Genomic DNA, 25972 nt, shown 5'->3' on the forward strand with positions numbered 1-25972 from the left:
CTCCAGCCAACACAACAAGCAAACTCACCACCCTCCCCCTGTCTTCATGGGACATGACTCCCAGGAGTGTGGACCTTCCTGGCGATGTGGGACAGAAATCCTAGAATGAGCTGAGACTCACCATCAAGGGATTGAGAAAACCTTCTCGACCAAAACAGGAAAGAGTGAAATGAGACAAAGTGTCAAAGACAAAGAGAGATTCCAAACACATTTGAGAGGTTATCCTGGAGGTTATTCTTATGCATTAAATAGATATCACCTTATTAATCAAAAGATGTAATGGAGAGACTGGAAGGAGCTGCCTGAAAATGTAGAGCTGTGTTCCAGTAGCCATGTTTCTTGAAGATGATTGTGATATAGCTTTCACAATGTGACTGTGTGATTGTGAAAGCCTTTTGTCTGATGCTCCTTTTACCTATCTTATCAGCAGATGAGTAAAACATATGGAATAAAAATAATAGGAGGCACAAATGTTAAAATAAATTTAGTTTGAAATGCTAGTGATCAATGAAAGGGAGGAGTAAGGAGTATGGTATGTATGAATTTTTTTCTGTTTTCTTTTTATTTCTTTTTCTGAATAGATGCAAATGTTCGAAGAAATGATCATGATGATGAATATGCAACTATGTGATGATATTGTGAATTACTGATTATATATGTAGAACAGAATGATCAAAAGTTAAGAATGTTTGCATTTGGTGTTTTTTGGTATTTTTTAAAAAAATAAAAAATTAATTAAAAAAACTTACTATCACCTTCCATATCCATTCCATCTATAATCTTTATTTATCCAGACTACGTAATTAGAAATAAATTTGATACTAAATTCACAAAGTTTTTGAACCTGCATACTTCCTTCCAACAGTTTTCATGAAGGGGAGAAGAGACAGAGATACTATACAATAATGGAAGAAGGAAGAAATTTATACTGGGTTATGAACATAGCCAGGGATTTGTATACTTCATATTCAGAACACACAAGTGATTACATTACAGTGCCTAAAATTTCTCAGTTCAGTTCCTTAGGCTAGCTTATTTTATCCGGAATAGCTTGTATAACTTTAGGGAGAACACACCCAAGCACAATAAATTGCATTTGTTAATTCAGAATTTACCATAAAGATTCTTTTATCAGAGGTTGAAAGAAATCTTTGTTTTCATAATATCTTAAAATTACAAACAATTTAAAAGTACATTGACTGTCAAGTTCTGGAAAATATACTGCAATTGTTTAATTTGTCCCAAGCTTAAATCCAGGAAAATTTTTCCACATTTCTCAAAGATCTTTAATTTTACTTACCAAAATTTGGTTGAATTTTATTCAGTTACTTCTATTCAAAGGCTATTTATATTTTAATAATGATCTGACTATTACAGTTACCATTGCAAAGGTTTTATTTTAAAAAATTAACAAAAACAGCTTATTCTGTACCATTTTTATGCTTACTATTTCTAATCTCCAGGTCCAATAAATAAAAAAGAATTCTAAACCATACTTCACCATATTTTTCTGCCTAGCCCCCTCCCCCATAAGCTGTTTTAGGTAATTAGGCCTTGGGGCAGGGTTAGATTGGACAGAAAGAAATCAGGTTCATTGTGCTTTGATTTGGAAGTTTTAAGTGAGGGCCATGGAATTTGGGGAGTTCTTATGCCCTTCTCTATCTATTTCCAATTATTAGATTTATTTTACTAAGAGCTGTAACCAGGACCATTGGAAGAGGTCTTTGCTTTTTTCAGAGGCGACCCTTTATCAGTTTTCTGCTGCCTTAGGGAAATTCCAGGGGCAGTTTCTTTTTAAGTTCATGTTTGCAGGAATTACAAAACTAAGGTTTCTGAAGTTTGCTTTTCAGAGGATTTTTTTCTCTTTACTGTTTTTCTTCAGAAGTACCAGTTTATACATTTATATAAGACACCCAGTTATCTCTATGCAGTTCAAAAGAGCTTTTTAAGATTTGTTTTTGAGTTTATTACCATTTGGAGGTATGAGAATATACATTGAACAGGCAGACAGACCCAAATAGAAAGTTAGTTACACAAGAAACAGAAACACAGAAATACTTCTGAGAGGGACAACTAAAGGATTGAATATCCTCTTATCCCATGTCTGCCTTTGTACAGAACAATTTTAACTGTGATGTCTTTAATTTTAACTCTAATGGTAATGTTTCATTTTAGGTAATTTTGAAGCCACATTATGTTATAGAAATAAACCCTTTCTTTATAAACCTATAACCAAAATCTCTCCAATTTTCAGTACAGCTTAAAGATTCCATTTTAAAAGAATTTCTGTGATCGATAACCAGTTAGGTACGATTAACCAATGCAAACTCAGGAACACACCAATCAACAAATTTAAACAGACATTTAACACTTATTATATTTAAGGAAAACACCAATTAATAACTAGACTGAACACACCAACTAACAGGTATTAAACACTTAGATTTCATCAGGAGAGGTCATAGGATACAGTAAATTACTTTAATAAACTGGATGGGGGTCAGTAGAGTATGAACCTAGATGCTGTTTGACTTGAAAAAGGTCAAAAGGGAAAAGGAGCATGGACATGGATAGGTCCCTCCGGCCCAGACACCTCTCACAAGGGGACGACAGTTTGTGGCCAGGTGGACCAAGTCCTCCATGGGGAGGAAAGAAGGTGTTCTGGTTTGCAGGCTGCCAGAATGAGATACCAGAAACCTAATGACTTTTAAAAAGGAATTTATTAAATTGCCCGTTTACAATTCTAAGGCCATGAATATGTCCAGATTAAAGCAAGGCTATAGAAATGCCCTATCTAAGGCATCCAGATAAGATATCTTGGTTCAAGAAAGCCAAAGACATTTCTCAGCTGGAAAGGCACATGGTGAACATGGTGACATCTGCTAGCTTTCTCTCCAGGCCTCTTGTTTCATGAAGCTCCCCCATGGATGTTTTCTTTCTTCATCTCCAAAGATCTCTGTCTGCATGGGCTCTAAAGCTTTTTCCAAAATGGTTCCCTCTTAAAGGGTTCCAGTATGCAAACCCCATCTTGAATGGGTGGAAACACGTCTCCATGGAAACCATCTAATCAAAAATTACCACCCAAAATTGGGTGGGTCACATCTCCATGGATAATCAAAAAGCTCCTACCCAGCAATATTGAATGAGGATGAAAGAACATGGCTTTTCTGGGGTACACAGCAGATTCAAACTGGCATAGGAGGGGTAAAATTTTGAGGTGGAGCTGAAAGATGGAGAAGGGTTGTTTACTGCGTGAGGTTTGGCAGCAGTTTCTGCTCTGCCAGAAGGGGCTATGTAGGGAGTAAGAGGAGGAGGAAAAGGGTCAGAGGAGGGCTGAGATTCTGCAGTGGAATCTGGAGATGGAAAGGAGGAAGAGATAGCCGTATTTCTTAAAGGTGATTATATAATGATATAGCTTTCACAATGTGACTGTGATTGTGAAAACCTTGTGTCTGATGCTTCTTTTATCTACCTTATGGACAGATGAGTAAAACATATGGATTAAAAATAAATAAATAATAGGGGGAACAAATGTTAAAATAAATTTAGTAGATTGAAATGCTGGTGATCAGTGAAAGAGGGGGTAAGGGGTATGGTATATATGAATTCTTTTGTCTGTTTTCTTTTGATTTCTTTTTCTGACTTAATGCAAATGTTCTAAGAAATGATCATGATGATGAATATACAACTATGTGATGAAAAAAAAGAATGTTCATATTGTATGTTGCTTGGTTTTATTAATAAAAAAATTTTTTTAAAAAAAGGTTCTCTGGGAGTGACTCTTAGGCCTAATTTTAAGTAGGCTTAGCCTATCCTTTGTGGAGTTAAGTTTCATATGAACAAACTCCAAGATTGAGGGCTCAGCTTATTGCTTTGGTTGTCCCCACTGCTTGTGAGAAGTTACTAAGTTTTATACATTGTTTTACATCTACCAACAAGACTGATTTTTTTTTTAGTTCAAATAGATCTTAGAATTTTTATAGTAACATTGTATCAGAATAATGGCAGTTTTTTTTTTCTTTCCAAGCTTATACTTTTTTGTTTCTCCTATCAGATGTTTAGGAGCTCTATGTTGTTGTGGAATGGAAACGGTGATGGTGGCACTCTATCCTTGTACCTGAGAAAGAACTTCATCTAACATTTTACATTTTAAACAAGGCATTTGTTGTAGGACTTTAATAGATTACTTTTATTAAGTTAAAGTTCTGTTCTCAGTGTGCATAAGAGTGTGTTGTGCTGTTTTTGTTTTTCTTAATCATGAATAGGTTCTGGATTCTATCAAATGCTTTTGCTGTATTTGTTGAGATGATCATATGTTTTTCCTCCTTTCATCTGTTAATTGCTGATTATTTCTGCCTTTCTTTTTTCTTACTCTTAAGAAAGTTTTGTCCAATGTATTAGTCTTTTTGAAGAAGCTACTTGGGGAGTTGTTAAACATCTGTATTGTTTTCTTCTCTCAAAGAATTATTTTCAGCATTTATTTTATTTTGAGGGCTTAATTGGTTTTTCTCTTTGCCTTTTAGAAACTCTGAGTTTATTAATTTTTATTAAGATGTTTCAAGTTGGCATGTAGTATTTACACTTTCAGTTTGTTCTAAATGTTTTGTGCATAATTATAACTTTCCTTTATGGTTTTATATTTCTTTTAAATTAGTTCAAAGCACCAATTTTAATTTTTAAACATATGGGAAGGATTTAGATTTTTTTATATGAATGTCTAACTATTGCATTGGGAACAAAGAATACAACCTGTATGATAATAATTACTGTTTTTAGCTATTAATGTTTATTACATGCCAGGCAGTATTCTAAGTGCTTTATACATATTAACTTAGTTCCTTATAACCTTATAGCCACTCAATGAGATAAATAATAATTAACATACACATGAATTTTGTGTCAGGTACTCTCCTAAGAATATTTATATATATTAGCTGATAATTAATCCTATGAACTTTTTTTTTTTTTTTTTTACATGGGCAGGCACCAGAAATCGAACCCGGGTCCTCAGGCATGGCAGGCAAGCACTCTTACCTGCTGAGCCACCGTGGCCCAAATATTAACTTTTTTTTTTAAATGAGCAGGCGCTGGTAAGCGAACCCTGGTCCTCTGGCATGGCAGGCAAGCATCCTTGCCTGCTGAGCCATCGTGGCCCACCCTATGAACTTTTATACACATTTTTTTAGGTGAAAGAATTGAGACACAGAGATTAGGTCATTAGCCCAAAGTAGGATTCAGACTCAGATAATCTGGCTTCAGGTCCATACTCTGAACATTGTACTTTATTGCCCCTCTCCTCCTTTAAAAAAAATCGTTAATTGGAATTGAATTTTATCAAATGCCTTTTCTGGATTATTGCAATTATCAGTAAGCTTTACTTTTGTTCTACTAATATGTTACAGCAATAGATTTTTCTATAGATGAAGTCCTACATATTTTTTTTGTCAGTGTTCTGCGTATGCTTGCAAACAGTGTCCATTCTTTATTTGATGTGGCAGCACTGAATATGTCCTTTTACAGCAATCTTATTATGTTTTCAAATCATCATTTTAAACTAACTTAACTTGCTTCTGTCTCTTCGTCTATGAATTATTATCATTACAATTATAATTGTATTCATTGTCATATTTATCTGCATAATTACAGTTTTGTCTGATTTATGAATTACTGAGGTGATTTTCTTGTAATTCTGTTCATTTTTTGTTTTATTTATTCTGAGGCTGTGTTAGACATACAGATTTAGGATTGTTATCTTCCTGATAAATTGTTCATTTTATTATTATTTAGGAGCCCTTTTATCTTTTTTTTTTTAACCTTAAAATCAATTTATCTAATATTAATATAGGTTGTTCCAACTTTAAAAATTTATTATTTGTCTGGTGTACTTTTTCTATTCCTTAGCTTTTTTAATTTTGAACTCTCTAAAACAGATATCTATTTTTAAATCTGTTCAGAGAGTGTCTTTTGTTTAGCAAATTTAATCTTATTGACTGACCTGGTTTGTTTATTTCTCTCATCTTATTTTGTGTTTTCTCCTTACTATGTTTCTTCTTGCTATTCTTTGTTTTGTTTCTGTTTTTTTTCCTTCCTTGTCTTCTGTTGTATTAGTTGGATTTACTTTATACTCTTCTTTTTCTCTTTTATGGTTTGGATGTATTGTGCTTGTATTTTTAGCGTGAATACTGTGACTTAGTATAAACATGTGTTCATTTTCCACCTTCTAAACGAACTATAAAAACGCTAATTTAGTCCCTCACCTCTGAGTTTTTGTTTTCTGTAATTTTAGTTCCAGCTGACTTTTAACTTCTTACCCTAAACTGTTATTGATGTTGTGCTTTTAAATCGTATAGCTATTTAGATTTACCCAAATATTTATCACTTTCTTTCCACATAGTTATTCCTGGCATCCCACTTCTTTCTTCTGATTTGCTGATGTTTACCTTCCTTTAGTGCCTTCAGTGAGGACATTTTAGTAGTGAACTCTCTTAATCTTTGATTATGTCTAAACAAAGTCTTTGTTTACATCTAAAAATATGTTTATTTGGTGGGCCATGGTGGCTCAGCAGGCGGAGTTCTTGCCTGCGGTGCTGGAGACCTGGGTTCGATTTCCGGTGCCTGCCCATGCAAAAAAAAAAGTCTTTAATTTTCACTCTTACAGTCTTCTAATCCTACCAGGGGATCTTTTTAGATCTAACAAAACATCCAGACTCACAAGACTACATAGGCCACAATTTGACATATTCTCCTCAGAAGGATGTAGAACAAGAACCACAGCTTCCAGCAGGGCAAACCCAGACTTCGTTCTTGCAGGGCAGAGGCCTCTCAGTAGTTCAGATAGCAGAAGCTATTCTCTCTGGCTCTAGGTGACTGCTCAGTGTGAGAGAATAAGTCTCACATTAAAGAGTGGTAGGGAAGGCGGAGGAAAAAGGGGAGAAATGATGGTATGGCAGCTATCCTGGTTTAGGAGCATATGCCCACAGGAGTCACTATCTCTTGTACCAACTCCATAGACGTAGCTTCCTCAGCCCTCTCTAGGGACATGTCAGCTGCTGCAAGAGTCACCACACTCTGGAAATCCCAATGATTAGGCTTTCTCTTCAGTATTTATAGGTCTTGCAGTCTAGATGCAGTTCACCAATTAGGTTATTTTTACCATAAGCAGTGTTGCCCAATAGATAGCATAGTTGACGTAATATCTTTATTCTTTCCCTAGGAAATTGAACTACAAAGTTAACCAGTTCTGGAGGGGAAAGAATTTTTTACCCACAACAGTTTACCTGGGTATATATTTTCAGTTTTGTAGTGATTTTTCATTCAGTAATTTGCAGATTTTATTCCAGTGTCTTTTACCCTCTGTTGTTACAAGAAGTCTCTCTTGTTATTCTAATTGTTATCCTTTTGTCAGTAATCTGTCTTTATTTTCTTGTTGCTTTTAGGGTCTTCTTTGTTTTTAAAATGTGGATTGTCTACAGTGTATTAAGTTTAAATTTACTTTTATTTTTCATAACTGAAACTCAGTATGATTATTCATTCTCTTTAATCCATTATAAAATGCCAGCCCTTATGTCTTTAGATATTATCTTCCATTTTTTCCCATTTTCTGTCTCCAGAATTCTATAAGGCATGTTGGACCTTCTCATTCTATCCTGCATATTTCTTGAACTCTGATTTTCATCTCTTTCTTCTCTGTTGCATTTGGGATAATTTCTGTTCCAGTTTACTAATTATTTCTTCAGCTGTGTTTAATCTTTTATTTAATCCATTTATTGAATTTTAATATCTTTGGCCACATTGTTTTCAATAATTATTTTTGCTTTATAGACTTTTCACCACATTTTCTTATCAGTGCTTTTCTCAATAAATTTAAACATGCTTATTTTATAGTATCTTCTGGATTTTTTTCCTTTTACCTTAAGATCAGGGATTGAGAAGAAATGGCCCATGGACCAAATCCAGCCCATCACCTGTCTTTGTAAACAAAGTCTGTTTGGAAATAGCCATGCTAATTCATATCGTTTGTGATTGCTTTCATGCCACAATAACAACCTTTAACAGAGACCTTATTGTCTGGACCTTTAAAGGAGAAAAAAATTTACAACCCCAGTCTAGATCCTAGGTTTGAATTTTCTAGTTACAGTCTGCTGATTCTCAGCCATGGTAGATGATTTCCTTTTATGATGCATAATTTTTTTGTCTAGGAGCTCTTCTTCACTGGAGATTATTATCTTCCGTGTGAGTCTAGCATACTCTGAGTTATAGTAGGAGAGTGGTTTTATAATTTATTTTCTCTGGTATTCCATGGACTTCACTGATGTGGTAGCAGTTTATATATTAATTTCTTGCCTGGAGAATCCTGTTATACAGGATTATAAATTATAAATTTCAGCTCCATACCTTTGCATTATACAAGCAGGCATTTTCAGTTTCTCCTAAGAAATCCATCCCAGTCCTGTTTGCCCGCACTCATCCTTGATGTAGTCAGGCTTTCTTATGCTTCTGTGGGTCTATGAGAAGAGTTACTTCAGTACCTCTTCATTCAATACCCTTCCAAAGTTCTGGCTTTATGGAGTAGTCTCAGTTCTAACTCCTCACTTCTCAGGGCTTCATGACCATGCCTCATATCTAGGTGGACATTTAAAACCCAACTTCTGGCAATTTGGTTCTAAATCATGGACTGACCCCCCTCCTGCCAGCATCAGAAGCTGGAACAACATCAAACTTACAAGTTCTATCTTTGATTTTCTTCTTTGTTTCTGGCACTTAAGTTTTGGCCTGATTTGAGTGAAGTTTTTTAAAAATACCTTAATATAGGCTGTACAAAATTTTTGTGTTCTAGTAGTAGGAAGGTGAGCTGATTTAGCTTGGTTTGCCATATTGCCAGAACTCCCACTCTTCGGTTCTTGTAGACTGGCTTCTATTATAATCATTGTATTTAAACTACCTTTCCTTAGCACTCATCTTACTTACCCTCTCTAGAGCATTTAAGACCATTCACTATTTCTTCTTTTACGCTCTGTCCCCTGCCCACACCTCCTATGGTTTCTCCAAAATTTTACTGCCCCCTTAGAGTTCCCTTTCTAATTCTCTGAACATAATGCCTGGCTTTTTTATTCTGTTGCTTCCTACATGTAAATATTTACTGTGAATCTGTTCTTGGCCTCTTCTCTCTACACCTGGTCACCTCTTTGTATCAGTGACTTCTAACTTTATTTTCTTGAGTTCAATACAGTGTCCACTGTCACATTGAGCACATGAGATGTGGTTAGTCCAAATTGAGATGTGCTGTAATGTAAAATATACACTGGATGTCTAAGAATGTAAACTATCTCAATTTATTTTTATTGTGGTAACATATATAACATGAAATTTGCCATTTTAATCATTTTTAAATGTGTAATTCGGTGGCATCAATTGCATTCACTATGTTGAGCTATCATCAGCCTCTTCTATTACCAAAACTTTTTCATTATTCCAAATAGAAACTCCCTTTACCCATTAAGCAGTAACTCCCTATACCCTTCCCCTCAGCCCCTGGTAACCTCTAATGTACTTTCTGTCTCTGGGAATTTGCTTATTCTAGAGATTTTCTATAAGTGAAATCATACAATATTTGTTCTTTTGTGTCGGGCATACTTAATTTAGCATGATTTATTCAAGGTGCATGCGTTGATCACATTTCATTCCTTTTCATGACTGAATAATTCACTGTATGAATGTCCATATTTTGTCTATCCATCCGTCTTTTGTTGAACGCTGGGGTGGTTGTTTCCACCTTTTGTTTGTTGTGAACAGTGCTGCTCTGAACGTTGGTATATAGGTATGTGAGTCTCTGCTTCCTGCTCTTTGGGATATGTGTCTAGGAGTAGAATTGCTGGATCCTTCATTGATTGTTTAAATCTTTTTTTATTAGAGAAATTATGGGGTTACAGAAGAATCATGGATGAAATACAGGATTCCCATATACCACCCCATTATTAACTGACACCTTCCATTGGTCTAGTACGAAAATATGGAAAACTTCTCGAATGTGCATGTCATCCTTGTGCAAGGGCCTGCTAATCTTTTCTGTATCATTCCAATTTTAGTATATGTGCTGCCAAATCAAGCACTGTTAATATTCTTTATATTGATTATGTGTTGAAATGATTTTTTAGATGTGCATTAAAATTTAGAAATACATCCAAACTTATTTTACCTTTTTTTTTTTAATGTGGCAATTAGAAAGTTAAATTAGATATGTGGGAATATCTATTCCCAATATCTCAAACCTGTTTCACACACCATTTTCTCTGGGAGCCAGGCTCAAAACCTCAGAATCATTTTGACTTCCATTTTCAAGGTCTTCCCCACCAAATCATTTGCAAAGACCTACAGTTCTTTCTCTAGATTATCTGTCACAGTCCCTCCCTCCTCTATTCTTTTGATTCTTATTAACCTTTTACTAAGACTAGTATAAAAGTATTCTTAATAATTTCCTTAATTCCAGCTTCTCCCCTCTCTATATAGTTTTCTGGGTTTTATCCTATTAAGAGCTGTGCATATCGCTTCTCTGTTTTCGTGGATGAAGTCTGAGTTTCTTAAGCTGCCATCTAAGCCTTCTGTGATCTGTGCTGACCCATTTTTCAACTTCCTACTTATTCTCTCTTCTACTCCCAATAGCAACCAACTAAACTACTTATTATTCCTTACATGCTACTGGTGTTTGCCTTTGTACATGCTGTACCCATAAGTGAAATGTCCACTTTTTAATATTTCCAAATGTCAAACCAACATCAAAGAACTTCTGCTACTTATTCTGTATCGACCCACTCTCTTCTGAAATTACTGTAGTTCTGGCTGGTATCTCTTATAACACTTACTAATTCCTAGTTTATACATTTACTATTTATGTATATCTATTACCCTTTCTCCAATGGATCCACCCTTTCAGATGCATAACAATTTTTAAAATAAATAAATGGGAAAAATGAGTGAATTTTGTACAATTAGAACTGCTAAATGGACTCATTTTATGCTGTAAAGTAGCATAGTACTAAAGTATGCATTCATTATTTCATTATTTATTATCATCTGGCTTTTTTTATCCTTCAAAGATCTTCCCACTTCAAAGACAAGATTTTTGACAAAAATATTTTATCGTTTCTTCTTTTCTAGATTACCCAGAAGTATCAACTTCACGAAGTCACTGCTTATTTATTGGAAAAGAAGGGAGATATTCATGGTGCCTTCTTAATAATGCTAGAGGTAACCTTTTATTATATTTGCCTTGTCATATTTCTGTCTATACATCTACCATCTTAAATGTTTATATTTCAAAGTAAGGGACAGAAATTAATATATTTTATCCCTTAATATTTTTATTACGCATGTCATTGACTAGAGTTCAATGTTTGTGATACCTTTTTTCAGGTAAAATTTACATACAATTAAATGCACAAATCTTAAGTGTATCATCTGCTGAGTTTTGACTGATGTATGTACCTGTGTTACCCAAATCCCCATCAAGGTAAAGAGGATTACCACTACTATTTAAAAAGTTAAAAATTAACAAGTGTTAGGAACACTCATTCAGTGTTCATAGGAATGTAAAATGGGGCAGCTGCTATGAAAGATTGGTGGTTTCTCAGAACGTTCGGTATAGAATTACCATATGACTCAACAATCCTGCTTCTAGGTATATAATCAAAAGAATTGAAAACAAGGTCTCGTACAGATACTTGCACACCGATGTTCATATAGTGACATTATTCACAATTGCCAAAACATGGACGCAACCCAAGTGTCTTATCAGCAGATGAATGGGTAATCAAAATGTTGTGTTTACAAACAGTGGAATATTTTGCAGCCTTGAAAAGGAATGAAGTCGTGATAAATGCGACAACACAGATGAATCTTGAAGACATCGTGTTGAGTGAAATAAGCCAGACACAAGAGGACAAATGTTTTCTGATCTCACTGATAAGAAAGAATTAGAATGAGCAAATTTATAGAGTCCGAAACTAAAATACAGGTTGCCATGGGCCAGGAGGACATGGGGAATGGGAGTTAAACCTTCACTGGTACAGAATTCTGTTGGAGTGATGGGAAAGTTTTGTAATGAATGATGGTGATGGTAGCACAACATTGTGAATGTAATTAACACCACTGAATTTCATATGTGAATATAGCTAGAGGGGGGAATTTTAGGTTATATTATATGTCCCTATAATAAAAATTTTTTTTAAATGAAGAACATTACCATCACCCCAGCAAATTCCCTCATGCTGCTTCCCTATCAGTGTCTGTTTCCTGTCCCCCTCGAGACAACTACTCCTCTGATTTTTTTCGCTGTGGACTAGTTTTGCCTTTTGTATTGACTCATATTAATGAATTATACAGTAGGTGCTCTTTTGTCTTTAAGTCTTTTTGGCTGAGTATGTCTTGAGATTTATCTTTTTTCAGCCATCAGTAGTTTTTTTCCTTTGTATTGCCAAGTAGTATTTAAGTGTATGAATATTCCATAGTTTGTTTATATATTTTACTGTTAATTGACACCTGGGCTATTTCTAATTTCTAGCTGTTATGAAAAAAAAAGTTATGATCGTTCTTGAACAAGCCTTTTTGTACATAATTGTTTTCATTTTCCTTGAGTAAATACCAAGGAGTGGGTTACTGGGTTTGTAGGATTAAGTATATGTTTAATTTTATGGGAAATTGTCAGACTCTTTTCTAAAGTGAATGTACCAGTTTTAAACTCCCACCAACAATTATGAGAGTTCTGGTTGCTCTGTATCCTCAATTTTCTTTCTTTTTTTTTAATATTGGCATCTGGCTAGGACTAGATTAGGGAGTTCCTATTTCTATTAAAAAATGCTTCATATTGATCTTAAGTTTCTTTCAAACCAAATGATTCTAAAACAGGCCATAAGAATACCCCTCAAAGGCTTCGTATAGGCTCTTATCTCTTTTAATCTATAAATTATCCCATATGTCTTTTTATCTTGCATTTTATTTGCTAAAGATGCTATGAACCTAGTTTTAAAGGAAAAGTAGAAGTACTTGTAGCATGGGAGGAGGAAGGAGATGGAGGGGATCCTCACAGGGAATAGAACCATCATTTGCAGAGCCATGATAATACAAAGAAGCATGGTCTGCTCGGAGACCAGCCAGCAGCTTTTTACTAGGGCTGGAGTGTATAATAGCAACAAAGGCTAGGTCCAGATTTAGAAATGTTCGTAGAACATACTAAAGAATTGGGCCTGATCCTGTTGTGTAGGGCATCAACTAAAGGTTTTTAAGCCAGGGACTTACCTGATACTGTTTGTTGCAGAAAGACTGATTTGGTGACTTTCAGAGGATCTGATAAGGTGGAAGGGTAACCAGGAAAGGGAGAACTGAAAGCAGATATTTGGGAAGCAGTTGCAGTAGTACAGGTGTTGGAGTTAGTTAGGGCTTAAACCAGGTGTGACAGTGGTGGTGGAGAGAGAAGAGGGGATAGCACTGAGAACTTATTGCTTCATTTGGTTATGGTATGGGGTGAGTGAAAGGGAGTTGTTAATGATGGCTTGACATTACCCTAGATAGGAACCCTGAGAAATGGAGTGAATATGGGGTATATAGAACATATTAAAGTCACCTTCAATATATATTAAGAAGCCTTTGAAACGTGAATTAAGGGTGTCTTAAGGATCTAGAATTCGGAAGAGTGGTCACCACTACAGCTGCCTGTTGGTGTCCTCAGTGTAGAGGTGTTTGCATCATAGGGTTAGATTTGTCTTATCCTTTTTATTCCCACCTAGCCCATCCTTTTTTCCTTATAATCCAGTGCCATATTCATTCCCTTATCTAAAGCATAGATAAACCTTAATTCTCATTACCTAGTGCCTATGTGGTAGAGCAAGAAAAGTAAAAGTGGTACCAAATAAATGATATTTGATATTCTGGATCCTGTCCAATACTGCTAGATATGCTTTCTATTTACATAAGGGTTCTTCTGGATGACAGTAAGGTGCCTTGCTTAACAACTTCATTGTTTCTTGGGAGTTTTCCTTGAAAATATATTCATTTAAACATTTGGCAGATTAGAAATATAAAGAATTGCTTTCATTTCCTGTATTCTTCTTAATTCCTAGAAACTACAAAGCAAGCTTCGAGAGCTGACACATGAAAATGAAAGTAAGTTACTGAATATAAATTTACAACTGTATTTTCTCCCATGGACTCCATCTTTTGAAAGCTGTTGCCTCGTAATCTGCATTTATTAAATAATAATTACATTCATCTGTCTGTATAATTGCTGTTTATCCACTTCAACTTGATCCAATTTTTAGCTAGTTTTCAATGGTTCATCATAGGAAATAATATAAACTGTGACTTTATAATGTGAATTGTCAGTGGAGTTAAATGTACAGCAAATTAGGTACTGTTCACTACTATTGTTTTTATTATAATTCTGCCCTTATGTTTTGGTTATGTATAGTTATGTTACATAAATAAAAATTACTATACTGCTGAAGAGCAACAAATCAAAGCTTCTTATCAAAAGTAATAGCCAGTGTGTTTTTATTTTTTTATTTTTTACTTTTTTAAACTTTTTCTATTGTATGGTGTAACATATATACAAAGCAAAGAAATAAAAAAGCAATAGTTTTCAAAGCACTCTTCAACAAGTAGTTACAGGACAGATCCCAGGGTTGGTCATGGACTACCATAGATATCATCCTCTCAGATTTTTCCTTTTAGCTGCTACAGAATATAGGAGGCTACAGGGCTTAAGTATTTTTGTATCATCACAATCAACTTTTTTTCCTTCTTTTTGTGAAAAATAACATATATACAAAAAAGCTATAAATTTCAAAGCACATCACCACAATTAGTTTTAGAACATATTTCAGAATTTGACATGGGTTACAATTTCACAATTTTAGGTTTTTACTTCTAGCTGCTCTAAAAATACTGGAGACTAAAAGAGATATCAATTTAATGATTCAGCATTCATATTCATTTGTTAAATCCTATCTTCTGTATAACTCCACCATCACCTTTGATCTTTCCATCCCTCTCTTTAGGGGTGTTTGGTCTATGGCAATTCTAAATTTTCATATTGGAAGGGTCTGTCACTAATATGGGGTAGGGAGATGGAACTATCTGATGTTCTGGAGAGGTTGGGCTGTGTTTCAGGACTTATCTGGACCAGGGACCCATCGGGAGGTTGTAGGTTTCTCTAAAGTTATTCTATTGCCTGGAACCCTTGTGGAGTTTTGTATATTTCCCTAGGTGTTCTTTAGGATTGGCTGGAATGGTCCTGGTTGGGGTTTGGCAGGTTATGATAGGTAGCAAGGTCTAACTGAAGCTTGCATAACACCCACCTTCAGAGTAGCCTCTCGACTCTATATGAACTCTGCCACTGAAACTTTATTAGTTACACTTCTTTTCCCCCTTTTGGTCAGGGTGGAATTGTTGATCCCATGGTGCCAGGTCTGGATTCATCCCTGGGAGTCATCTCCCACATAAGCCAAGGAGACTTTTCACCCCTGCATGTCATGTCCCATGTAGGGGAGAAGGCAATGATTTCACTTACAGAGTTGGGCTTAGAGAGACTGAGGCCATATCTGAGCAACAAAGGAGGTCCTCCAGAAGTAACTCTTAGGCTTACCTACAGGTAGTCTAAGCTCTCTGCTACCTACATAAGCTTCACAAAAGTAAGCCTCATGATCGAGGGCATGGCCTATTGATTTGGTGTCCCTAAAGTTTGATGCAGTATCAGGGATTCCCTGATAGTAAGGTTTAATAGTTTCATATTCTTTCCCCATTCCTCAGGGGACTTTGCCAATACTTTCTGATTATCTGCTTATTATACTCTAGGATGTATCCAGGCATTACAATAATCTGTGCAGAATTAAAGGGACTCTATTTTATTCTGTGCTCCCTGTGTTTCAGTTGTTCAAATGTGCTATACAGACAGATTGAATTAGATTATGTACTACAGAAAAGGTTAGTTCTAGACCAAATAAACCTTTCTTCCATTGGTCTCAAAGAGTATGTGTGGTTCTAAAATATATACACTGTCTTCCTTACTTCTATGTTCTGAATTACTTTAACCCCAACTTGTTCAGCTTCGTTCTTATCTCTGAATATCAGGTTATATATAAAACAGCCTCTCAAAATCCAGAAATAATAATCACCACTCCAGACTTAATGTGTCTGCTCTAAAAGTTTACAATCTAGGCCCGTTTTCTTATAAGCATTTTCTAAAGGTGACCATACCATTCTTGTTCTTTTGTTTCTAGCTTATTTTCTGTCACCAAATGTCCCACATGTTCATTCACATTGTTACATGCCTCACAACTTTGCTCCTTTTTGTAGCAGCACAACCTTCATTCATAAGTATACACCATCATTCGCCAGTCTACTTCTCCATCAGGGCATCTTTCAGCCACCTGCATTCATCAGCCATCACGTAGAGGGCCCAGTCCATCAACATTCTCAATTTTAGATAATTTCATTATTCCCAAGAGAAAGAAAACCAATAAACACACCCTCACCAAATAAGAAATCTAAACCTCCTCTTACCTCTTGTCCTTCCCCCCATTATTTGCCTCTGCTGTGGCTGTGTTAGTGCTGATGGTTTCCTTTTGAATGAAGCTCATAGCATGTAATAGCAGTATTCCCCCTGTACCATGGACTTAAACATTCTTTGTACAAGAATCATATCTTTGAAGTAATTCTGATGAGAATTAATTCATATTTCTAGTGTTAATCAGTGGGACACTCACTAAAGAACCACCTTCACACCTGTCTATTCCCTTACATTGGAGTTCAACCTCATTAGCTAACCATTCACCCAGCTCTAGCTTCTATGTATCTCTACATCCCCTATATTCTGTATTATAAACCTCTGATTATACCTTTGCGCTGGTCATAAAAGTGGAATCATACAGTATCTATCCTTTTGTATCTGTCTAATTTCACTCAGCGTTATGTCCTCAAGGCTCATCCATCTTGTCATGTGCTTCAGGACATCATTCTGTTTTACTGCCTCATAATATTCCATTGTATGTGTATACCACATTTTGTTGATCTACTCGTCTGTTGATGGCATTTGGTTTGTTTCCATTTTTTGGCAATTGTGAATAATGCGTCTGTTAACATCGGTGCGCGAATGTCTGTGTCTGTCGTTGCTTCAGCTCTTCTGGGTATATACCAAGTAGTGCTATTACTGGGTCATAAGGCAGCTCGATATTTAGTTTCTGAAGGAACTGCCAAACAGTCTTCTGTAGTGGCTGCACCATTATACATTCCCACCAGCAGTGCATAAGTGTCCCAGTTTCTCTACATCCTCTCCATCATTTATAGTTTCCTGTTTGTTTAATAGCAGCCATTCTTATAGGTATGAGGTGGTATCTCATTGTAATCTTAATCTGCATTTCCCTTATAACCAGTGGAAATAAGCATCTCTGCATGTGCTTTTGAACCATCTGTATTTCCTCTTCAGAAAAATGCCTATTCATATCTTTATCCCATTTTATAATTGGGTTGTTTGTTCTTTTGTCGTTGAGTTGTATGCTTTCTTTGAATATACAGGGAATCAAACCTTTGTCTGGTGTGTGATTTTCAAATATTTTCTCCCATTGAGTTGGCTGCCTCTTTGACTTTTTAACAAAGTCTTTTGAGGTGCAGAAGCATTTAATTTTGAGGAGTTGATATTTGTCTATTTTTTCTTTTGTTGCTTGTGCTTTGGGTGTAAAGTTTAGCAAACTACCTCCTATTACTAGGTCTTGAAGATATTTCCCTACATTTTCTTCTAGAAGTTTTGTGGTGCTAGTTCTTATATTTAGGTGTTTGATCCACTTTGAGTTAATTTTTGTGTAGGGTGTAAGATAGGGGTCCTCTTTCATTCTCTTGGCTATTGATATCCACTTCTTCCGTGTCCAATTATTGAAGACTGTTTGTCACAGTTCAGAGGATTTGGGGGCTTTGTCAAAAATCAGTTTACCATAGATTTGGTGGTCTATGTCTGCAGTCTCAATCGATTTCTTTGGTCAATGCGTCTGTCTTTGTGCCAGTACCATGGTGTTTTCACCACTGTGGCTTTATAATAGGTTTTAAAGTCAGGGAATGTCAATCCTCCCATTTCATTCTTCTTTTTTAGGATGCTTTTAGCTATTCGGGGCCTCTTTCCCATCCAGATGAATTTGGTAGTTAGGTTTTCCAAATCTTCAAAATAGGCTGTTGGAATTTTTCCAGATCTTCAATTTTGATTGGTACTGCGTTGAATCTGTAGATCGATTTGGGAAGAGTTGACATCTTAACTATATTTAGCCTTCCTATCCATGAGCAGGGAATGTCTCTCCACCTATTTAGATCTGCTTAGATTTCTTCTAGCAATATTATGTAGTTTTTGTGTATAAGTACTTTACATCCCTAGTTAAGTTCATTCCTAAGTACTTGATTCTTTTAGTTGCTATTTTGAATGGAATTTTTTCCTTAACTGATTCCTTAGCTAGGTCATTGCTTGTGTATAGAAATGTTACTGATTTTTGCACATTAATTTTATATCCTGCCACCCTGCTGAATTTGTTTATTAGCTCAAGTAACTTTCCTGTAGATTTCTCAATGTATTAGCTAGGGTTCTCTAGAGAAACAGAATCAACAGGAAATAGCCATAAATATAAAATTTGTAAAAGTGTCTCATGTTACCGTGGGAATGTAGAGTCCCGAATCTGTACAGCAGGCTGTGAAGCTGACAAACTCCACAGAAGAGGCTCGCTGGGTGAAGCAGGAAGAGAGACTATCTCCTCTGAATCCTCCTTAAAAGTCTTCCAGTGTTTAGATGAAATGTCACTCGTTGCATATGACACTCCCCTTGGCTACAGTCTACATTACAAATGCAGTCAGCTGTGGATGGAGTTGACAAGACCATGATTTAATTCTATGATTTAATTCTATCCTCATAGCAACAGGTAGGCCAGCACTTGCCCGACCAGGCAAACCACCTAGCCAAGTTGACTCATGAACCTGACTATGACAATATACCCCTTGTCAACTTGGCAGCTATACACATCACCTTTAACTGTACTTAATCTCTAAATAGAAAATGATAAAAGATACATTTCTTTTCCTCACCTACCTATACGCAAGTGTCACACATACAACAAATTTAACCACATTAAATTTCCCCAGAGTGGGGTGCAAGTCCATGGGTAATATTCACTGTTAAACTTGATATCTTACAATTTAAATACCATAGCATGAACAAAATAGCATTATAGTCCTCGTTTCTGAAACTGATCATGTGGTCGTAGTTCATTTTGATCACTACCTTCTTTCCTTACCCAATCCTTGTTCCTTTTACCCTCAGCAAGCACTGAAGCAGGCTGTGGTTCTTTGCCTGGTGGGGTGACCCAAACCTTCATTCCTGAAGTTCCTGGGCCATTGGTAGTCCTGCCTGGATTGGGTTATTACAGTTTTCCATTGATTTTAATCACAGGGCATGGTAATACTAAAAGACACCCCAGGGGATCTCCTATATTCCAGAAAACCTCTTCTTTACCTCCATTGTGTAGCTGGAGTCCTATATACCTCTGATGGTCAGGGGGAATCACCCCACCAGTAAAGTAATCCCCTTCTTGGCTTGCTGATCCAAGGGCATGAGTAGCCCAAAGTGATCATTTGGCAGCCTTAGATTCCAGTTCAATGGAATCATTGTTTCTCCTGGTGGAAGCATTCTCCCTTCTAGAACTAAAACTGGTAGACCAACGGAACTCAAGGTTGCAGGGACAGGAACCAAAAATTTTCCAAGTAGATCACTAGGGGTAATAGTGAATGATGATGCCACTCCCATTTCCTCCCCTTGGTTCCTGGACTCAAGGATCCTGACTGTGGGGGAAACAGCACCATAACGTGAACACTGATTCAGAGCATACACAGCTTCCTAGAGAACATTACCCCAGCCCTTCAAGGTATTGCCACCTAGTTGGTACCATAACTGAGTTTTTTTGTTTGTTTGTTTGGTTTTTTTTTTATTAATTAAAGAAAAAAAGAAATTAACACAACATTTAGAATCATTCCATTCTACATATGCAATCAGTAATTCTTAACATCATCACATAGATGCATGATCATCATTTCTTAGTACATTTGCATCGATTTAGGAAAAGAACTAGCATAACAACAGAAAAAGATATAGAATGTTAATATAGAGAAAAAAATAAAAATAATAATAATAGTAAAAAAAAAGACACAAACAAACAAACAGACAAAAAAAAAACCTATAGCTCAGATGCAGCTTCATTCAGTGTTTTAACATGATTACTTTACAATTAGGTATTATTGTGCTGTCCATTTTTGAGTTTTTGTATCTAGTCCTGTTGCACAGTCTGTATCCCTTCAGCTCCAATTACCCATTATCTTACCCTGTTTCTAAGTCTTGTTGGTCTCTGTTACCAATGACATATTCCAAGTTTATTCTCGAATGTCGGTTCACATCAGTGGGACCATACAGTATTTGTCCTTTAGTTTTTGGCTAGACTCACTCAGCATAATGTTCTCTAGGTCCATCCATGTTATTTCATGCTTCATAAGTTTATTCTGTCTTAAAGCTGCATAATATTCCATCGTATGTATATACCACAGTTTGTTTAGCCACTCGTCTGCGTAACTGAGTTTTTAAAAGGCCATTCCACTATTCTGTGGATCCAGGCACTTCTGGATGATGGGGAACATGATAAGACCAGAGAATTCCATGAGCATGTGCCCATTCCCACACTTCATTTGCTGTGAAATGTGTTCCTTGATCAGAAGCAATGCTGCATAGAATGCCATGACAATGGGTAAGGCATTCTGTAAGTCCACAGATGGTAGTTTTGGTAGAAGCATCGCATGCAAGGAAAGCAAACCCATATCCAGAGTATGTGTCATTCCAGTTAGAACAAATTGCTGCCCTATCCATGAAGGGAGTAGTCCAGTAAAATCAACCTGCTACCATGTAGCCAGCTGGTCATCTCAGGGAATGTTGCCATGTCGGGAGCTGAATGTGAGTCTCTGCTGCTGGCAGATTGAGCACTTAGCAGTGGCTGTAGCCAGGTCAGCCTTGATGAGTGGAAGTCCATGTTGCTGAGCCCATGCATGATCTCCATCCCTACCACCATGACTACTTTGTTCAAGACAGAGTGGGCCATGACAGGAGTTTCTGGGGAAAGAGGTTGACTTGTATCCACAGAATGGGTCATCTTATCCAACTGATTATTAAAACCTTCCTCTGCTGAAGTCCCCCTCCATTACACATTCACATTGGACACAAATATCGTCATGTTTTTAGCCCACTTAGGTCTATGCACAAACCCCTTTCCCAGACCTCTTTGTCACCAATTTTCCAATTATGGTCTTTCCAAGTCCCTGACCATCCATCCAAACTAGCAATAGCCCATGAGTCACTATACAAACGCACCTCTGCTCAGTTCTCCTTCCAAGCAAAATGAGTGTACTGCTCAAAGTTCTGCCCACTGGGAGGATTTCCCCTCACCACTGTCCTTCAGGGACACCCTAGAAAGGGGTTGGAGTACTGTAGCTGTCCATTTTCAGGTGGTAGCTGTATATCATGCCGAACCATCTGTAAACCAGACCCAAGTTTTCTCTTCCTCAGTCGAGTCACTGTAAGGAACTCCCCAAGAGGCCATAGCTCTAGACTGGGAAAGAGAAGGTAATGTGGTTGGAGTGGAGGACATGGACATTTGGGCCATTTCCTCATGTAACGTACTTGTGCCTTCAAGACCTGCTCTGGCCCTATCTTGTATATACCATTTCCTTTTATGATGGAGTACTGCTGTGCATGCCCAACTTTATGGTTTGGTGGGTCAGACAACACCCAGCTCATGATAGGCAACTCAGGTCCATGGTAACTTGGTGGCCTATGGTTAAGTGTTCAGTCTCTACTGAGGCCCAGGAGCAGGCAAAAGCTGTTTCTCAAAAGGAGAATAATTATCTGCAGCAGATCATAAGGCTTTGCTCCAAAATCCTAAGGGTCTGCATTGCGATCCTCCTATAGGGGCCTGCCAAAGGCTCTAGACAGCATTTCTGTTTGCCACTGACATTTCCAGCACCATTGGATCTTCTGGATCATATGGCCCAAGTGGCAGAACAGTTTTTACAGCAGCCTGTACCTGTTGCAGAGCCTCCTCTTGTTCAGGTTCCCACCCAAAATTAGCAACTCTTCTGGTCACTCAATAAATGGGCCAGAGTAGCACACCCAAATGAGGAATATGTTGTCACCAAAATCCAAAGAGACCAACTAGGCATTGTCCCTCTTTTTTTGGATGTCTCGTGGGAGAGAGAGGATCCGGGTGCCTGTGGACAACATTATGACATAGGGCTGGAGGGTTGATATATCCCTGAGTTAGGATGGTGAAAGTACATTGCTGGCCTTGCCAGCTGAAAGCAAACTGTTTTTGGTGGTCCTTACTAATAGCTATTGAGAAAAAAAGCATTTGCCAGATCAATAGCTGCATACCAGGTACCAGGGGATGTATTGATTTGCTCAAGCAATGATACCACAACTGGAACAGCAGCTACAATTGGTGTATCACCCAGTTGAGCTTACAATAATCTACTGTCGTCCTCCAAGACCCTGTGTTTTTTGCACAGGCCAAATAGGAGAGTTGAATGGAGATGTGGTGGGAATCACCACCCCTACATCCTTTAAGTCCTTAAGAGTGACAATAATTCTGCAATCCCTCCAGGAATCCGTTATTGCTTCTGATTTATTATTTTGCTAGGTAGGGGAAGTTCTAGTGGCTTCCACTTGGCTTTACTTTTTTTTCTTTTTTGCATGGTCAGGCACCAGGAATCAAACCCAGGTCTCTGGCATGGCAGGCAAGAACACTTCCTCCTAAGCCACTGTGGCCTGCCCCCAACTTAGCATTTGGCTTTTCCTACCATAATAGACCTTATTCCACGAGTTAGAGAGCCAATGTGGGGATTCTACCAGTTGCTCAGTATGTCTATTCCAATTATGCATTCTGGGAAAATAACTACAGAATGGGTCCGGAGGCCCACTGGACCCACTGTAAAATGGACCTGAGCTAAAACTCCATCAATCACCTGACCTCCATGAGCCCCCACTCTGCCTGTTGGACCAGATTGATGCTTTGGGACCCCTGGAATTCATGTCACTTCTGAACCAGTATCTAATAATCCCCAAATATCTGATCATTTCCTTTTTCCCAATGCACAGTTACCCTATTAAAAGTCTGTCAGTTTCCTTGGAGAAGGCTTGGAGGAAGATTAACAGTAAAAATCTGTGGCAGTGTAATAGGTTTCTCCCCCAAAGGGACCTGTCCTCCCCTTCATTCAAGGGGCTCTGGGACTGTAAACTGTCTCAAGTCTGGAGATTGATTAAGGGGCCATGACCCTGTGTTTTTGTAATTCAAGTTAGACTTCTGTTCACTTGACCTAGAACTCTTGTTTATACAACTCAAACAAGAATTTAGTAGACTGCCCATCTATTGTACTTCTAGGTACCCCATGATCTGCTAGCCAGTGCCACAAGTCTCGGCGAGTCAGATTATTTGACTTCTGCTTTGAGTCTGCTATTATAATAGCCACATCAACCTTATCTTTGGTGATTAAATGCCGCCACCTAGTTTCTGCCAACTCGGGATCCTATCTTCCCCATTGTGTTTAAGGATTCCAGCTCAGTGACAGCTGTTCCCATGGTAATATCTGACCTACAGAGAAGTGCAACTACAGAGCTCTTCAGGGATGATGGCGCTAGTTTCACAAATTTATTTTTCATAGTTCTGGTAAAAGATGCATCTTCTGGACATTCCTGGGTGTAAGAGCAGACTTGTGATAAATCCACTCTAGCATTCCAGTCTCTCTAAACCGCTGGATCCCCTCATCTACATTATACCAGGGCAGTTCTGGAATTTCATCCTCAGGTGATGTTGGCCACCTTTTGATCCATATTTCAGCCAGCCATCCAAGCAAACTGTTAATAACTTTTCTAACCCCTTGAGCTATAACAATGAATGCAAAATTTCTGCTTAGTGGGCCCATATCAATAAATTCAGCCTAATCCAGCTTTATATTCTTCCCACCATTATCCCGCACTCTTAAAATTCATTGGTACACATATTCCCCTGATATCTGTCTATATGAATTGAAAACTCACAGTTCTTTTGGAGTATGATGTACCTTCTCATGGGTGATACTTTGTACCTCACCTTTTGGGGCCTGTTGGGACATTAGTTCTAGGTCTGAAAGAAATGAGAGGTGGTAGGGGTGGGTCATGAAAGGAATTATAAGTGTCTTCCAAGCTATTTGCTTCAGGGCATTCGTTTGCAGTTTTATCTGGTGAAACAAGATTAATTACTCTAGGGCTAATCCCTTCAGGTGGAGATTGGGTGGCCACCTCCTCAGGGCAGGTTACAGGTGAGGCAGCTATGTCCTCAGGGCAGACTGTTACAGCGTTATCTAGGGAAAACTCAGCATGGCCTAGGGTTTCTGCCTCTCCACTGACATCATTATCAATCCATATGTCACAGTCCATTTTTCAGGGTCCCATTCCTTTCTAATCAATGTCCTCACTTTAACGGCAGATACCATACAAGACTGAGATTTCAGTTTATTTTGTAAGGTTGCTACTCTAACAATAAGATTCTGTATCTGATTTTCAGAGATCTCAAGTCTATGACTACAGGAAATAAGATTTTCCTTCAGGACACTCATAGAAATGTTTACATCTGTCAGGCAGCTTCTCATTTGAAGCCTTAAGCCCAACCCTTTCAACTAGTCATTAATGTATACAGTGTATCTAACAGCAGCCAGCCAACATCTCTATACCTCCTATTTCCACAAAACTCTATAAAGGTGTCAAAAACATTATCCCCCACACTTGGGTTTGTACAAGTGAAGCATTAGAAGAATCGAATGGTGATATTTTGACTATCTCTTTTGCCAACTCACCCCGAGGATTGGCAGTATCATTCTGATTATGGGAATCAGAGTCCTTAATGCCTTTGAATCCAGTCAGAGTTGAAAACCAATTATAAAAACCCGTTTTTAAGACTCTGTTTCTTAAGAACCACTCCTGGTAGCAAGTTGTATTAGTTAAGGTTCTCTAGAGAAACAGAATCAACAGGAAATATTCATAAATATAAAATTTATAAAAGTGTCTCACGTAACCATGGGAACGTAGAGTCCAAATTCTGTAGGGCAGACTGTGAAGCTGATGACTCCAATGAGGGCCTGGATGAACTCCACAGGAGAGGCTCGCCAGCAGACGCTCAAGAGAGCCTGTCTCTTCTGAATCCTCTTTAATAGCCTTCCAGTGATTAGATTAAGCATCACTCATTGCAGAAGACATGCCCCTTTGCTGATTACAAATGCAATCAACTGTGAATGCAGCTGATGTGATCATGTTTTAATTCTGTGAAATGTCCACCACTTGCCCAACCAGACAAACTATCTGGCCAAGTTGACATGTGAACCTGACCATGACACTCAGGATCTTCCAAATAGAGTATCATATCTACAAATAATGAGAGTTTTTCTTCTACCTTTCTCATTTGGGTGCCTTTTACTTCTTTGTTCTGCCTGATGCTCTAGCTAGAACTTCTAGCACAATGTTGAATAATAGTCATGACAGTGGGCATCCTTGTCTTGTTCCTGATTTTAGGGGGAAAGCTTTCACTCTCTCGCCATTGAGTACAATGCTGCCTATCGGTTTTTCATGTATTCCCTATATCGTATTGAGGTAGTTACCTCTGATTCCTATCTACTGGAGTGTTTTATCAGAAAAGGATGCTGAATTTTGTCAGATACTTTTTCAGCATCAATTGAGATGGTCATGTGATTTTTCCCTTGTGATTCATTAATGTGCTGTATTACATTAATTGATTTTCATGTGTTGAACCATCCTTACATTCCTGGTATAAACCCCACTTGGTCATGGTGTATAATTCTTTTAATATGTTGTTGGATTCGATTTGCTAAT

The 25972-nt window shown here is 37.4% G+C and overlaps 1 protein-coding gene and 1 non-coding gene across 2 annotated transcripts in view; one reads left to right on the top strand and one right to left on the bottom strand.

Moving 5' to 3' along the window:
* The window catches only part of VPS8 (VPS8 subunit of CORVET complex), a 388458-nt gene that overhangs the window by 262634 nt on the left and 99852 nt on the right, over positions 1 to 25972 (top strand). Inside the window, exons 37-38 of the mRNA XM_077117773.1 lie at positions 11155 to 11244; positions 14112 to 14154. Of these exons, the coding sequence (XP_076973888.1) occupies positions 11155 to 11244; positions 14112 to 14154 (133 nt within the window). The remainder of the gene's footprint in view (positions 1 to 11154; positions 11245 to 14111; positions 14155 to 25972) is intronic.
* On the bottom strand, positions 10004 to 10109 carry LOC143648950 (U6 spliceosomal RNA). Its single transcript, XR_013158847.1, has one exon. It is a non-coding gene; the product is annotated as a U6 spliceosomal RNA (small nuclear RNA).

The sequence above is a fragment of the Tamandua tetradactyla genome, chromosome 10 (genome assembly GCF_023851605.1).
Source record: "Tamandua tetradactyla isolate mTamTet1 chromosome 10, mTamTet1.pri, whole genome shotgun sequence".
NCBI classification, from domain to species: Eukaryota; Metazoa; Chordata; class Mammalia; order Pilosa; family Myrmecophagidae; genus Tamandua; species Tamandua tetradactyla.